Here is a 15,077-nt window from a genome sequence, read left to right on the forward strand (position 1 = left end):
GAAGAAATGAACAGCAAAAACTGACTTTTAAATTAGGAAGAATTTTAAAGGAATTTACCAACAAGAAGTTTTAATGGAGAGATGTCGAGAGAGTGATTTTACTTTATGAAACCATTACAGCATTAGAAGTAAAACTGCATTAAAAAAAAAATTAAGTAAAATAGAAGTGAAAACTAAAAAGAGAAAGGAGAGGAGGCTTTAAACATCATTCAGCCAAACTTAATGTGAAATATGGAACTGAGGCAATTATTTAGATAATTTATGATGAAAGAACTATCATTTTTTAAGAAATTAATTATTACAACACTTTGGTGGGGGGAGCAGTTCTGAGATTTGAATTGTGTGAATTAACAGCTTAACTCTCCATTTGATCTTTTTAATGTAATACCAATTTTCAAGGAGACATCTAACAAGCTGTATTGGATGTAATTCTATGCCCTCCTTCAACTTCAGGTTTATACCCAGAATTGTACCTTTAAAAGTCCACAGAGGCCAAGGCCACCTTCTTTGTAACTGCCTTTGGCCCCACCACACCCCATACCCTGGCCTCACTCAGTTATCAGGCAGAGCCATTCTGCCTGCTCCACATTTATCACAGGGTTTCAGTCTATCTTCTGGACACTTTCCAGACACTACTCACCTATCTTTACTGTGAAACTGAGAGTTCTAAAATTTTTTCCAACACACACATGGGATTAGCGTTCTGCAAGCCATGTTTTATCTCAGGGTGCATGGGTGCTGTATTCCTGTGGCCAATTAAAACCATCATTTTAGGTCCTACTCATACATATTCTACCTTGAAGACAAAAGCAGTAAGTGCCTTAATAAGATAAACCCTTTACCTGGCCAGCAGCTTGCATTTTGCAACATTTTCTATGTCTATCTTGCCTTTAAACCTGTTGGTAACTGCACTGGAAAGGGTCAACCACCTCACAAAATATGCTTTAATACCTTTGAGATCTGACTGGGCTTCGACCACACTTCTGCAAGAAACCTTTTATAAATGTCTTTTTTTCCCTGAATTCCATTTCTCCTGGTGGTATTATCTCCATCCATTTACCTACCTGAAGCCTATAGAAGCACAGATATACCCAAGGTGGAAATTTCTCAGAGATAATAGCCTAGCCCTGAGGATTTTCCACACACTATGGTATCACCCTATTAGTTCTGAACACTAGTACACTATCTGACCCATAGTAAACCATGGTTAAACAGTGGTTTACTAAGGCAGCACCCAAACAGAAATAGAAATCCCCAAATTACACTGCTCCACTAAGAGCCCAGGCACTGACTGGATTCTTAAAATTATTCGCTCAGGCAAAATCATGGGCAGGAGCCTAAATCATGGGTGTATATCTACTCCTCCCCTCAACACAGAAAGGTATCAGTTACCCAGAGTCAGTCACAGTTCAGAAGATAAACATTCAAGACACCATTCTGAAAGATTAACATCAAGGATTGATGGTAATATATACAAAGAATGCGGCACATAGTAGCAACTTTTTCAATGGCAGCTATTTAATTTTATTGTTGTACTCACCCCCACACAAAGTCCCACCACACTCAGGAGGCAGCAAAGCATAGCAGAAAAGACTGACGTTCAAAGAAGCCTTCCTCTGAATCCCAAGCAATTAAACTTCTCTGAACCATTTTCTTGTCTCTAAATTGGGTTTATACTTAAATGCTTAATATGTAGGATCAATATGAGATGTAAAAAATCTACATAATTGGCATATGATAGTATTCACTAAATCATAGCTACTATTATTATTAACTAGACTTCAGAATATTTGTGTCAAACCCCTCTTTTTATTGTAAAAACCAAACTGTGTTTCCAATTGATTTATAATCCTGGCTCCCCTTTCCCAAAATACTATTTTGAAATATGAGCATAAACAGATGCAATTCTAATTCTGAAATGCTTGTGAACAATTCAATCCAAACACCTTCACAGTACCTAGAAAACACCTGCTGCTACTTCGATGAGGACGGCCACTCTATGCTCCTTCAGGATGGCTGGGTTTAGCAGACATAAATGTATACAGCAGGGATGGGAGCCTGAAGGCTCCAGAGTGTTGGCTGATACTTTGAAAGGGCTTGATCCAAGCACAGGAGGAGCCAAGGAGACTCCAGAGAGATTCGGATTATCCTCACTGCCACCATGGACGGCAGTGAACCTGATGGGGCTCTATCTTCTCAAGCCTGACTAGGATTGGGAAGAGAGAATTCTTCAACCCTCTCCTTCCACTGAGGACCCAGGCTGTTCCCTCCCTGAAAAACTGACTATCCTAGACCAAAGCTCTCAGCTAGACCTTGGCCTTAAACCTCAAGTCCACACTCCCCAAGTACAGTCATTCCACCAGCTTCACGAAATAGGCCAAGAAGTAGAAACTGAGTAAGACAGTGGGAGGGTCAGGGAGGGCATCCAGGATGCACGCTCAACAGAGGGCGCGAGGACCAGCTGCAGCAGTTCTCACTGGGAAATCAGGGGAATTCATACCTCCCTTCCCTGCCTCACAGCAGGATGAAGAAGGAAGAAATTTAAGTTACCAGAAAGTAGCCCAGGAGTGATTAACATTTTAATTTTAATCTAAATAAAACTTCAGAGGGAGGGCAAATGAATGGGTAAAGCGGGTCAAAAGAGACAAACTTCCAATTACAAAATGTCAGTCCTGGGGATGCAATATACAGCTTGGTGAATACAGTTAATACCTAGGTATCTGAAAGTTGCTCAGAGAATAAATCTTAAAAAGTTCTCAATACAAGAAAAAAAAAGAAAAATGTTTAAACTAGACTTAGAGTGATGATCATTTTGTAACATGTATAAATACCAAATCATTATGTTGTACACTTGATACTAATAATGTTGTTATGTCAATTATATCTCAATTTTAAAAATAAAATAAAACCTTTTCCTCTTCTCCTCTATCTGCAACCCTTCATGTTCCTCTCTTCCATCCCTGTGCTCCTGTGTGTTTCCTAAGGCTACCATTACAAATTACTACAAACTTAGGGGCTTCAAACAATAAAAACTTATTCTCTCACAGTGCTGGAGGCTAGAAGTCCAAAATCAAGGTGTGGGCAGCACCTTGCTCCCTCTGAAGGCTCCAGTGGAGGGTCCTGCCTGGCCTCTGCCCGGCTTCCGGGGTCCCCCAGCAATCTGGTGCTCTTTGGCTTGTAACTGCATTGCTCCAACTTCTGCCGTGGCGTTCATGTAGCCTTCTCTGCATCTACCATGTCCTCTCCTCTCCTCATAAGGACACCAGTCACTGGACCTAGGGCCCAGATGAATCCAACATGACTCCATCTTAATTTAACTAATTACTTCCTGAAAGATCCTATTCCCAAATAAGGTTACGCTCTGAGGTTACAGGTGGACCTTAATGGGGGGGTTGGAGGTGTACTATTCAACCCACTACAGCTCCCAAATTAAAATAAACCACCACCACCAAAATATGGGGCAATGTGGAGGGTGTGACAAACTACAGAACACAGAACTGCAGAATTTTAGATTACAAAACTGCAAAGCTATCATCTCCAGTGGATTCATGACTGCTAAATCTGAATTAAGAATAACATAGGTGTTGCCTTTCTTTCACCTACAGGAAAATGATGTCTTGGAAAATATCAAGAGTCTCCAATCAAAAGAGCACTAGAACACAGAACCCACTGATCTTGACATACTGTGAAGCTTGCTCTCAGGTACAGATGAACTTTCACATGTTTTCAAGAGTGAAGGACCACAGCTGAATCATGCTGATGCTTGGCAGAAACCAACAAAATTCTGTAAAGCAATTATCCTTCAATTAAAAAATAAATAAGTTTTAAAAAGACTGAAGTAGCAAAAACATGTAAAACAAAGGAGGAAAATTTTCAGTTAAAAAGGCTTTATCTATTTGAGGATGGGAATTAGACCCTAAGCCTCAGAAGACCAAAGTTCCTTTTTAAAAAAGTTACCTTAGGTTTTTAAACACTCTCTCCTCCAAATTGTCCTTTTCTAACAATGACATAGGGCTACACAGAAACACTATATATTACAGATCTTTTTTTTTTTTTTTTTTGGTGTTTTTAACCAAGGTATTATTTTCGCTATGTGGGGAAAAGAACTTGAGATCAGTTTAAAGACATGTGCACTCCCTCTACTGGCTCTAAATTTAAAGAAAATTCTCAATGGCTGCAGGAGCCAAGTTATTAATTTCACTAGACATCCAAAACACAAGAAAAAATACGATGTGGATTCTCCCACACATGCACACTCAAATGTCTTCACAGAAATAAATAAGAAATTACAAAACACATACTGAAAACTGTCAAAAGGCAATTGCTGGAATTATTATGGGTTCACTCCAGAGGAAAGCTAATGCATTGCATTTGTCTGTGGAAAGGGCCACTTCCCACCTTAGCCTTCCCTGCTACAAGTGAGCCACAGCTTCCGTGCTCTAAGCTCATCTCTCCATTGCAGAATGGGGGTGCATTTGGATACCCAGGCATGGTGAGCTCCCAGAAGATAAGCTGGCTTCTTCACCACACACAATTATGAGAGGACCAAATGAATGCAAGTACCACAGGCCACCAGAAAACTTCATCCACTTGACTCTGTACCGTTATTTCATAGTAAGGACTGACACACTGCAGAGAAAAAGTCTCAAGATTAAAATCTCCCAAAAAGGTCCAAGCGAAAATACACATTCTGGGGGGGAGAAAAGCCCAGCTTGAAGCATACTCCATACATTTTTATTTCACCAGAAAGGAGTGATACATCACAATATTCTACAGATGCTTGCTATTTTACTTCTTTTTCCAACTGGGGAAACTGTAATACTGAGAAATGGAAGTCATTTGGTCAAAATAAAATGGTGACAGATGCTGAGCCTGTCTGGACACTGATTTGATCAGAATTGGGGTTTTCCATGATAATCAGTAGCCAAAACACCTATTAAGAAAACCATCTCGGAAAACAGGCAGACTGGCCCTGGACAGGTCTGGTTCAGACTGCTCACTATCTCTTCTTCCTTCATCTGTGACTTGTTTTTACCAATCCATTATGTAAAACTTCAAGTGCATCTGAGACTTACACCTGCAAATGCAGAACATTACGGACAACTTAGTTTTACACCAGAGCTCTGCTTCGGAAGTGGATATGTATATTTGGTGATTCTTTCTAGACAGTAATACTGATGCTGCATAAAGCGGGGTCCACACACAGAAGGAAAACATGACTTCAACTTTCTCTTCAGGAAAGGTAATCCCAAGATCAGGTTTCTCTCCATTTCTGTGATGGGTAACACCTGGCACTGATGAAGTTTGCAGGGACTTCGACACTAGGAAACAAGACACTGTAAGAAATGCCTCAGATACTACAGCACCACTTCATAATTACATGACATCACATCAATACCAACACTAGGAGGTCTGGGCTACCGTTGTAGCTCTAAGTATCCAAAAGATTCTACACATGACATCACTCCACTCCTGAGTCACATCATCCCCTTTCAGTATCACTGTCCCAGAACAAGGCTAAGCTCATGGGCTGAGGACATAATCAGCCCCAAAGCAGCTCCAAGTTATCAGAAATGCTTTTTGTCTCGTAGGTACCTTCCTTGCTTTCAAGGTTCTTACACTGTTCTTGAGAATATATAGGAGTCACAGAAAAATGACAAAAGGAACAGATAGAAGTCAGGAGGTGAGCAGGGTAGGGCGAGGTTGAGAGAATAGGCTTTCCCAGCAAGGTAAGCTGAGAGTGCCAATAGAGAATGCAAAAAGAGAAACACCACTACTCTCCTGCTAGCCAGTCAATCTAGAGGATGGGGGAGGGGAGCAGAGGAGAGAAAATGAAGTAAGAGTTTGCAGAAATGGAGGCACTGACTCAAACAGCTGTGAAACCACAATGGTTAGCAACAGACATTACAGAACACTGGTGCCCTGGGCTCACGGACACATTTAACTCCACCCCTGCTAGCTGTGGGTCCCTGAGCTAGTCACTCACATGTTCCTGCCTGTTTCCTTACTTGCAAAATGAAGTATTTAGATAATCCTTAAGACTTCATTTAGTTTTTAATTTGAGACAAGAAGTCATGCAGACAATTCGACTGCATCAAGGCTCCACATCCACTCCAAGAGGCTGGTCCTATATCGTGGCCCCACAAGGCAGAACTGGGGGCCCAAGATGAGTCCAGGGCCACCAGTGTGCTCTAATCCCAGCTTCTCCCCAAAAGATCAAACTACAGGAGCCATGTGACAGCGGCCCTGCATCTCCAAAGCAAGTTGAAAATTATGATCTGCAGAGAGCTAAAGGCCAGCTCCAAGCCAGGGCCCAACATCCACTTTGCCATTTGCCGGTGACTTCTCTGCAGAGAGCCAAAGCACTAAGGAAAGCAGAAATACAAATGGGAAAAAGGCAAACAGAAGGGGCAACGATGACAAGTTTACAGGGCACAGATTTGCATGTTTATTTTCTGTCTTCCCCCAAGAGAACACAAACTCCTGTGAACTGGAACCTTATCTGCCTTGAGTTACCACTACATCCCCGGGCCCGGCAGAACGCCCTGCACACTGTATGCCTTTGATAAATATTTGCTGAATGAATGAAATGGCACGAGATGCAAATGAGTAAAAAGGGTTTTCTCTCTTCAGTCGTTTACTCACTTACTCTGCACCAGCTGTATCATCCACTGATACAACCCACCTGCATATATGTCATCCCCAGCTCTTTTTATAGCAGCAGTCCAAGTGGCCCTCAGGGCTCCTCCATTTGTGATACAGGAAAAGGTGAGGAGAAAAACGAGGAGTCAAAAATAGGATTGAGCCTGTTCCTCACCGACCAGACAAAAGAGTATGAAAACAAAATAAATTCCATTCTCTCCAGTCCAGGTAATCCAGAAACTGATCAGCAAGGGGTAAGCTGGGTATCTCCTCAGAAGGCACCAGCTTAAACAGTCTTATCCTTGCATTTTTATAAAGATCTTTAGATGAACCGTGTCTGCTAAATTTTTGCAAATCAGGTAAATGATTTTTTTAGCGGGACAAGGCTTCTTCACAAATTTTCCAAATAAAAATATCGTGCTGGTTTTAAGTAAGCATCATAAGTACAGTATTAAAAAGTTTAACTACAGATGTTCTTCTATGGTATCATTCCCTTAAAATAGAACCCTCCTAAAAACTCCTAAAAATAAGTCTGCATAGTTTCATTTCATTTTCAAAGAAGAAGATAAACATATCAAAACAAACACTTAACTGCTTTTTTAAAAGCGCCTCTCTGCTACATGGGGCTCACAGATCAAAGTCTAAAATGGCCAATTTCTTCACCTCTTACATCGATGACACAGCTTTGAAAAAGAAGAAAAACAGTCCCCCTAGTGTACCGCCACTGTAGAAAGAGGAAGTATGTTAGTTGAGAATCACTGACGAAGACAGTACTGACGAAGACAGTACTGCCGAAGGAAATTACAAAACAGTATTTCAGCAACAGGGGCCAAGCTGAAGAGAGATTCCTCGTACAGCACAACCCTAACTGGCCCTTTAATGAGTTAGTCCAAAAGGTGACTGGGGTCAAAATCAGAGGCCAGTATGAAATTATTATGCCTCTGTTGTTTTGAAATTGTTGAAAAAAAATATTTTTAAACATCAAAGTTGCAGTTAAAATAACATCTTTAAAAACTACAGTATGTGAACAGGAACTGGGTGCATTCATCTGTAAGGACGGGAGCAAGTGTCACGGGGCAGGCCAGCCCTCATCTTTCACCCTTGGGAAGAATCGGCAAGAGGACACATCCTCACACAAAGGAAGACTCGGTCACTTGCAGCAGCAGAAGTCCTCTCACATCTGTGAAGTTGCAGGAACCACCAGAGAAACTCATAGCCGCCTAGCATTATTGTGCCCTGACCCATGGGAAGCACAGATGAGTTGGTGTGTGCAGGAGAATCAGTGAAAAATGGGCCTCACCAGGTAAACCCTGGAGTTCTAGAGGTCTGCCTGAGACAGGAGGAAACAGAGACCTCACCAGCTCAATTATGGGTGCAGTGCAAGTAAGCTTAATCTGAGTTAAAGGAAATGTAACCTTTTCCCCCTTTAACCACATCTGATTATTCATTTCTACTTTAATGCCCGAGGTAAGGGAACCTGCGAGATAGCTATCACCTTTCTCCCTGGCACGGTTTGCATCTGACAAATTCAAGTTAACCAAGAGCTTCCTCCTTTTGTTAAAATGCTCCTTTTTTGCCACCTTCGTCACTTCACAGTTCCTAAGTACCCTTCCTGATAGGCACCAGACAGCTATACAGACACTGTGTACTCACTCAGCCTCTACCAATAATCATTCATCTTCCCAATGCTGAAATAATAACCAAGAATTTTTAGATGGAGAGACAAATATGCTTTTCAGGAAAACAATTTCTACTTATCTAAGACTACCCAGTGCTTAGTACATAACCTTTAGAAAGGATCAATTTAAAAAGAAAAAAATAGTGTATAAAGATCTCTAGAGCCACAGGCTGCTAATTATCTCTGTACTAACCAGTTGTGTGATCTTAGTAAAGTCATTAACCTGAAGAATCAAGATCTTCACCTATAAAATAAGGGGACTGAACAAGATCAGCAAACCTCATCCTGGCTGTACATCAGAATCACCGAAGAAACTTCAAAAATAAAACAAAAACAACCTCACCAACCAATACCCACACATCGGCCCAATTAAATAGGTTCATTGGGTACTGTTATTTCTTAAATGCTCCCAGATAATTCTTACATGCAACCAGGGCTTTGATTCACTGGTCTCGATTCTGATCGCTAAGGCCTCTTTTCTAATTTGCTCTATGCTCTTAGGGTGATAATTCTAGTTACAAGATCTCATAATACAAAGGCCCAAAAAGCTACAAAAGAAGTAAGACCTAGACACTGCACACTATGCCTGTGTGCACACATGACCAGGAGAGGTTAACCTGAATTCTAGACATTTTTATAAGTTAAAAACCTGAATGTTAAACTCAGAATGAAAGTAGCGTGGCTTAAAAGCACACACCTGCTTCCAAATGACTAATCATGATAGGAATCAACTCCTGAAACTTGGATGCATAGAAATAGGTCACGCTTAGCTCCTGACCTCTCCCTTTTCCCTCTACTTCCACCTCCACTAAACCACAAGCACCAAAAAAGCTTGGCTATTAGTCATAATCGGAATGTGAAACCAGCAGCCCCAGTTTCAAAGGGCCTTCTCCATCATCAAAGATTTGGAAGTTCCTGCATGGCTGCATCTTTTGGTAAAGGTCATCTTGCAAAAACTCTAACTCAATTATATCTCTATAGTCTTCAAGGATTAGTTTAATGTGATAATCAGAAATGGACCTGGTGTAAAATTTTAAAGTTAAAATATTCATAAAATATGCACCCTGTATTAAACACATTACTGCTGGGCAGTTTCAATTTACAATGCTTCATAAGATTTTAAAGGAAAATGAGATAGCAGAGAAGGAAAAAACAAACCATGAGACCAAAAGTAGTTAAGATATAAAACCACAAAGTTTAAGACTAGGCCCCAAATCTCTATTGCAGATCCTGTAAGCTACATGAAAATATAATTAATTCAGTATCAATTCATGGCTATTTTTGGTGGCCACACTTACCCACATAAATCTTAAAAAAAAAAGTTTCAAATGCCATAAACTGGTATTATCTTTAACCATAAACACGATGCAAGAAATATTATTTGTGGTGTTAAAATTACTTTCATAATCTTAAAAATCATAAAAAAGGTGAAAACCCTTGCTATGTTAACTTTCTAACTAACTTAAAGCTAACTTTTAACTAACGGATTCTCTGCACCAAATCCAAAATATGTAGGACTAAATTTCAAGTGTGAGAAATTTGGAAAAGACTCCACACCTCACCCAATCCATCTTCTCAGATCCCACAAATTCATCCCTTCCTAACACTATACACTGAGATTGACCCTTGCTATCCACTTGAAAACTCAATTTTTAAAAGTATCACATCAGCACTGCTTTGAAACAGAATTCTCATCCTTTTCATAAATAGCCTATTATCACACAACTGGCATTACTTTGCAAAGCAATACAACTGAATCGAACCTAAGATTCATAATAACAGCGTTTGTTCAAGGATGAGATAGATTTGTGGAACAATATCAAAACACTTGTTTTGCTTTTAAAGTATCCAACCCCTTCCCTAGATTAGCCATAAAAAATTTTTAAGGCATATTTCAAGATTTTTTTTAAACCAAATTAAAAGTCAATGACACTAAATTCTTTAGCTTTTTCATATACTAGATCCTCTCCAGTGCTTCAGTTCTCCATCTAAGGTCAAACTGTTCTTATACACCCACTGGAACCTAGAAAGTACAGGGCTCCCCAAAGACGACAAAGGAAGGGACAGAAGGAGGAAGAAACCACCTTTTTAATTAAAAAAAAAAATCCAACTTGTTACTAGAAGCAACTGACAGAAAGATAGGTATCTACAGCTGCACACGGCTCCCTTGAGCCTGGTATGCATTCCTATCTCGGGAGATGGGGCCGGGAGGACGAGGTGCAAGAGCAGAGCCGCTGGTATCAGCGGCCCAGCAGGGGCACAGGAGTTAATCTCTTTGGATGCCCAACTGCAGGAAGTCATTACATCATAGGCCTTTCCACACCTCTCCCTACCACGTGTCCAGTGCCCCAAGAGGCTGAAAACGAACTGTAGAGAGCCTCTCTTCAGGTTCACTTATAGGTAGAAGCCATTACGGTCCAGCCCTGCCAGCAAACCTCCCTCCCCAAGGCCTAGGTGAAGCGCCCGGCGCCAGTCCTCCACACCTGGACCCCCTGCCTCACACAGCGCCAGAATCCAGACCTCAGCGGGGAAGCAGCAGGTGCAGCGAGTCCCCGTGGAGGTGGAAGGACTGGTCCGTGCCAGGCCCCAAAGCATCTCAGAAGCTACCTGCTGTAGGGACATCTCTGAAGAACAGAGGTGTGAACACAGGCAAGGAAAGGAAACCGGCCAGGAAAAGGTTTACAACCACCGCTTTCTGTAATGGGACTGATGTGCCTGTGGGAGTGAACACCCACAAGCTGAAAACTTGGACACAAGGGTTCTCATCCAGGTAGTCACAACACACCAGGCTCCCGCAACCGACTGAAAACCACAAATCCACCCCTCCCAAACCGTCCCCTCACTCCACCCGCAGCGGCCTCGCCGCACCCCCACGACGGGGGACTTCTGCTCCAAAGTTGGCCGCAGACCTACCTTCTCTGCGATGACCCAGGAATCCGGCAAATACACTCCGGTCCGTCTGTCCTTCCCTCGCCGGTGTCCCTCAACCCCTCGCCTCACCTGGCCAGGCCTGAGGTTTCCCCAGGAGCCTTCTCTCCCCATCCTGCCACCTTCGCGGCCGTCCCCGGTTGCCCCTCCTCCGGGATCACACAACCCCCAAAACCTCACAGCGGAGGCTCTCCCTGCCAACCCCTCTCCCCCGCGCCCGCAGGAGCGCTCCGTCGAATCGAAGACGCGCCTCGCACTGCGCAGGAGGCCCGGCGGGTCCGGCTGCCCGCCCCAGGTGGGTACGCACCTTCCAGCCGGCAGAGCTGTTGCTGTCGCCCTTATCCTTGAAGTAGGGCACGCAGCGCACCATCCACTCATAGATCTGGGACAGAGTGAGCCGTTTGTCTGGGGAGCTCTCGATTGCGCGAGTGATCAGGTCGGCGTAGGACAGGTTCCCCCAGGCGTTCCTCCGCGACGAGCATTTCCTCGGCTGCCCGGAGCCCCCAGCCGCCCCCGGCTGCGGCGGTGGCAGTGGCTGCTGAGGCTGCAGCGGTGTCTGCGTCCCCCCGCTCAGCGCGCCCGCCGCGGGGGCTGGCCCGGACCCCGGGTCCTGCCCTCCAGGAGCCAGCAGCCGGGCCGAGTCCTCCAGGAGCAACCCAGAGCCCAGCGGGCCGCCCCCGCCGCCGCCGATCGCCATGGCCGAGCCGGCCCTACCGCCACCGTCCTCCTCGTCTTCATCGTCCTCCTCCTCGGGGATCATGGAGTCAGCAGCCGCCTCCCCAGAGGGCTTTGCCGGGCTCCCCTGGAGCTCCGGCCTCTGCAGGGGCCACGTACAGGAGCGCGGCCGGCTCTGGGGCTCGAACTCCGGGTCCAGCTCCACTTCGAGCGGAGAGATCGGGGCCGGGGAGGCCGGCGCCTCTGCCATCTTCGCCGCCCGCCCGCCCGCGGCTCGGGCTCTCGCTCTCTCCTCTCGCGCCGGGGCGGGGTGCGGCGGGGGAGGGACGGGGGCGCCGAGAAGGCTCGGGCTCCCAGGCGGCGCCGCCGCCGCCGCCGCCGCTACTGCCGCCGCCTGGGGAAGCACGAGAGGAGAGAGAAGGAGAGTTGGTTATCCCGGGCTGGAACCCAGTCTTCGGCGAGTCCTCGCCCGCCGTCGCCGCCGCCACCGCTTCGCGACCGCCTCCCAGGAGCAGGCAGACCTGGAGACGTGCGTCCCGCGAACCTGGCGCAGCAGACGCCGCCCCCCGACCAGGCCGCTGGGGAGACGGGAGCGAATCGACGGGCTCGCACCGGGCACCCCCTCCCCCGCCGCCGCCGAAGCTGCAGGTCTCTCCTGGGCTAGGTGGCTGGGCGGGGAAGAAGGGGGAGGGGCGGGGCGGGGGAGGGGCGCGGGCCGCGCCTTTAAAGCGGGCAGCAGCGGGCGCTGGCGCAGCCCGGCGGCGGTCCGAGCCCGAGTCCGGGCGGGCGGGCGTGCGTTTGTTTATGTTTCGCTCCGGCCCGCTCAAGTGCTTCCCGCGACGCCGCCGCCAAAGTCTGTGGCGTCTTCGGCTCTTCTCCCAGTTCCCGGCCCTGCTGCCTCCGCGCCCCCCTGCCACCCCCTCCCAGCGGAGGGCTCGAGCCCGGGGACGGCGCGGGAAGCTCCCTATTTCCCTCTTCGCCCGCGGGCTGAGAGAGCAAGCGTGGGTCCGAGCGCAAACGGGCCCTTGTCACTTCCAGAAAGAAGGGAAGCCGGGAAAAAAGAGGGCAAGCAGCTCGGTGGCTCTTTGCAAAGGGTCGAGCCCAGCGGCAACGGCCACTTTCGGGGTTTGTGAGGCTTATTCTCCCGCGGGCGTTGTGCCCTACACCCCCTTCCCAGTGAAGAACGGGAGAAGGGGGCAAGTCGGAACGTAAATCTTCCAACAGGTCAGGAAGCACCAAGTCTCCCGGGCCGCCAGAAAGCCCAGACTAGCACGTTCTTCACCTCCTTGCTCCCGCTGCTGCCATCTTGACAGTTTACCCCTTCACTCAAGTCCTTTAAAAACACGAGCGGGAGAGAAGAGGGGCGCGCACACCGAGTCACGGGGAGGGAAAAGGGAAGCGCCTGGCCCAGCTCAGAAGCAGATCCGGAGTCGCCGGGAAGGCGGTCGACCCGCTCACAGCTCCGGCGCCTACCTCGGTTCCTTCCCCTCAGGGACGAGGGGGGAGGACGCACAATCCCGCGCGGGCCTGGGGCACGGTGAGGAGGGGGCGCGCAACCTCGGCCGAGGAGAGGCGCTCCGGCCGCCGCCGCAGCCCGCCTGAGAAACCGCCTGTCAGCCTGCGCCCCGCCGCCTTCCACATTCCTCCTCCTCCCTTCCACAAGCAGAGCGGCCCAGGCAGCAACACAAAGTTATAGACACACGCAGGGTGCCTCAACCTAGGCTGACGGCGGGCGGGCGGGTCCCCGCCCAGGGGGAGGGCTGGGCGGCGGGCCGGGGTGTGCTCGCGTGCGTGAGTGTGTGTGTGTGCGCGCGCGCGCCTGCGCGACCCGGTTCCGCGGGGCTGCAGGCTTGAGTGTCGGGGCGCGCGCCGGGGCCGAGACTCTGCCAGCTCCTCCTTCCTCCTGCGAGCCTCAACGACAACAATGCACGGCGCTGGCTCAGGAGACGAGGGAAGGGGGCCAGCAGAGCTCCAAACGCTCAACGAGCGCAGTCGCGTGGCCTCCCTGACTCCGAGCAGGACGCCTGGCACCCTCCCTAGCGATGGAGGGTCCCCGTCGCTCCGCGATCTGGGCCCGCCCTGGTGTCCGGTTCCCCATTAGAACCCGACACCAGGTAACACCCGAGATAAGATGCTGACCGCAGGCGGCAAGGGTTACCTCAGCGTGAAAATACTGGCAAGCGAAGATGTTGGTGTCCTCAGGACTTCGATAAGCTGATGCTCTCAGATTTGATCAGACATCAGGAGGTTTGCAACTGAGTTAGGACACTTGACTGCAGTCGTGTTTCGTTGTGCATGAATTTCACGGCCAGCGAGGGGAGAAGTGTAACTAACTCGGGAGAAAAGCAAATTATGCCATATTCCTAAATGCAAGAACAAATTCTGAACAACTGTGAAGGGGAAATAATGAGTCTAATTTTTAAATGACGGCAAAACAGCTCATTGTGCTTTTTTTAAACTTTTTAAAAATACACTCCTTCAGGTTTAGAAAAACATCTTCACACGTCCTTATCCTACGACAGTACCCAAGTCGTTCATTCGTGCACTAAGAATGCACTACATGCAACACACACACCGAGAGTCTATCAATTTTGATTTATAAATATCCCGCCCCATCCTTCCAAGTCACTAGAAGTATCTTAAGCAGTCCAGAGCGGGCTCGGCAACAACCCCATACACAAAAAGGTCCAACTCAGCGTAGGCAGGAATGCGCCCATCCACCATACTCCAGGTTCCGGGCTTTGCGCAGGACCCGTCACTCAAGTGACGCGCGGCCCCGCCCCTGCACCAAGCTAGTTCGACGCGTACAAACAGATGATGTCATTGTATCCACAAGCGCGTGACCCGGGATCTCTGCGCCGCATTGCCATTCGCTGCACCGCTCAATCGTCAAGCTATGCCGCGCTCTGACTGGCCGCGGCCAACCCGTCTCCAGGCCCCAGTTACCCCTCTCCGCCCCCCGCCTCCGCCCCCCCCATCAAATAATAAACAATCGAGTAAAATTCGATGGAAGGGAGGAGAGGACAGAGAGACGGCGAACCCAGAAACCAATCCTTCGCTTGCTGACGGAAGGGAGAGTTAAAAGGAGGAGGGTCTGAGAGGACCGGGTTGCGGGGGGAAGGAGCAGACCTGAGGCGATGTGTCCCGCCTCGAT

The 15,077-nt window shown here is 47.5% G+C and overlaps 1 protein-coding gene across 4 annotated transcripts in view; it reads right to left on the reverse strand.

Moving 5' to 3' along the window:
• FOXO3 (forkhead box O3) overlaps positions 1-14,801 on the reverse strand; it is a 116,729-nt gene extending 101,928 nt beyond the window's left edge. For 2 of the 4 annotated variants that reach the window (XM_070450001.1, XM_070449998.1), the window contains exons 1-2: positions 12,445-12,522; positions 11,556-12,317 (exon numbers count right to left, since the gene is read on the reverse strand). In XM_070450001.1, coding sequence (XP_070306102.1) covers positions 11,556-12,173 — 618 coding nt within the window. In that variant the 5' untranslated portion in view covers positions 12,174-12,317; positions 12,445-12,522. Of the gene's footprint in view, positions 1-11,233; positions 11,338-11,555; positions 12,318-12,444; positions 12,523-13,396 lie in introns of those variants that run through there. The other 2 variants (XM_070449999.1, XM_070450000.1) reach the window with 2 other exon arrangements.
• Between the last annotated feature and the right edge of the window lie 276 nt (positions 14,802-15,077).

The sequence above is a fragment of the Odocoileus virginianus genome, chromosome 19 (assembly GCF_023699985.2).
Source record: "Odocoileus virginianus isolate 20LAN1187 ecotype Illinois chromosome 19, Ovbor_1.2, whole genome shotgun sequence".
Classification (NCBI taxonomy): Eukaryota; Metazoa; Chordata; class Mammalia; order Artiodactyla; family Cervidae; genus Odocoileus; species Odocoileus virginianus.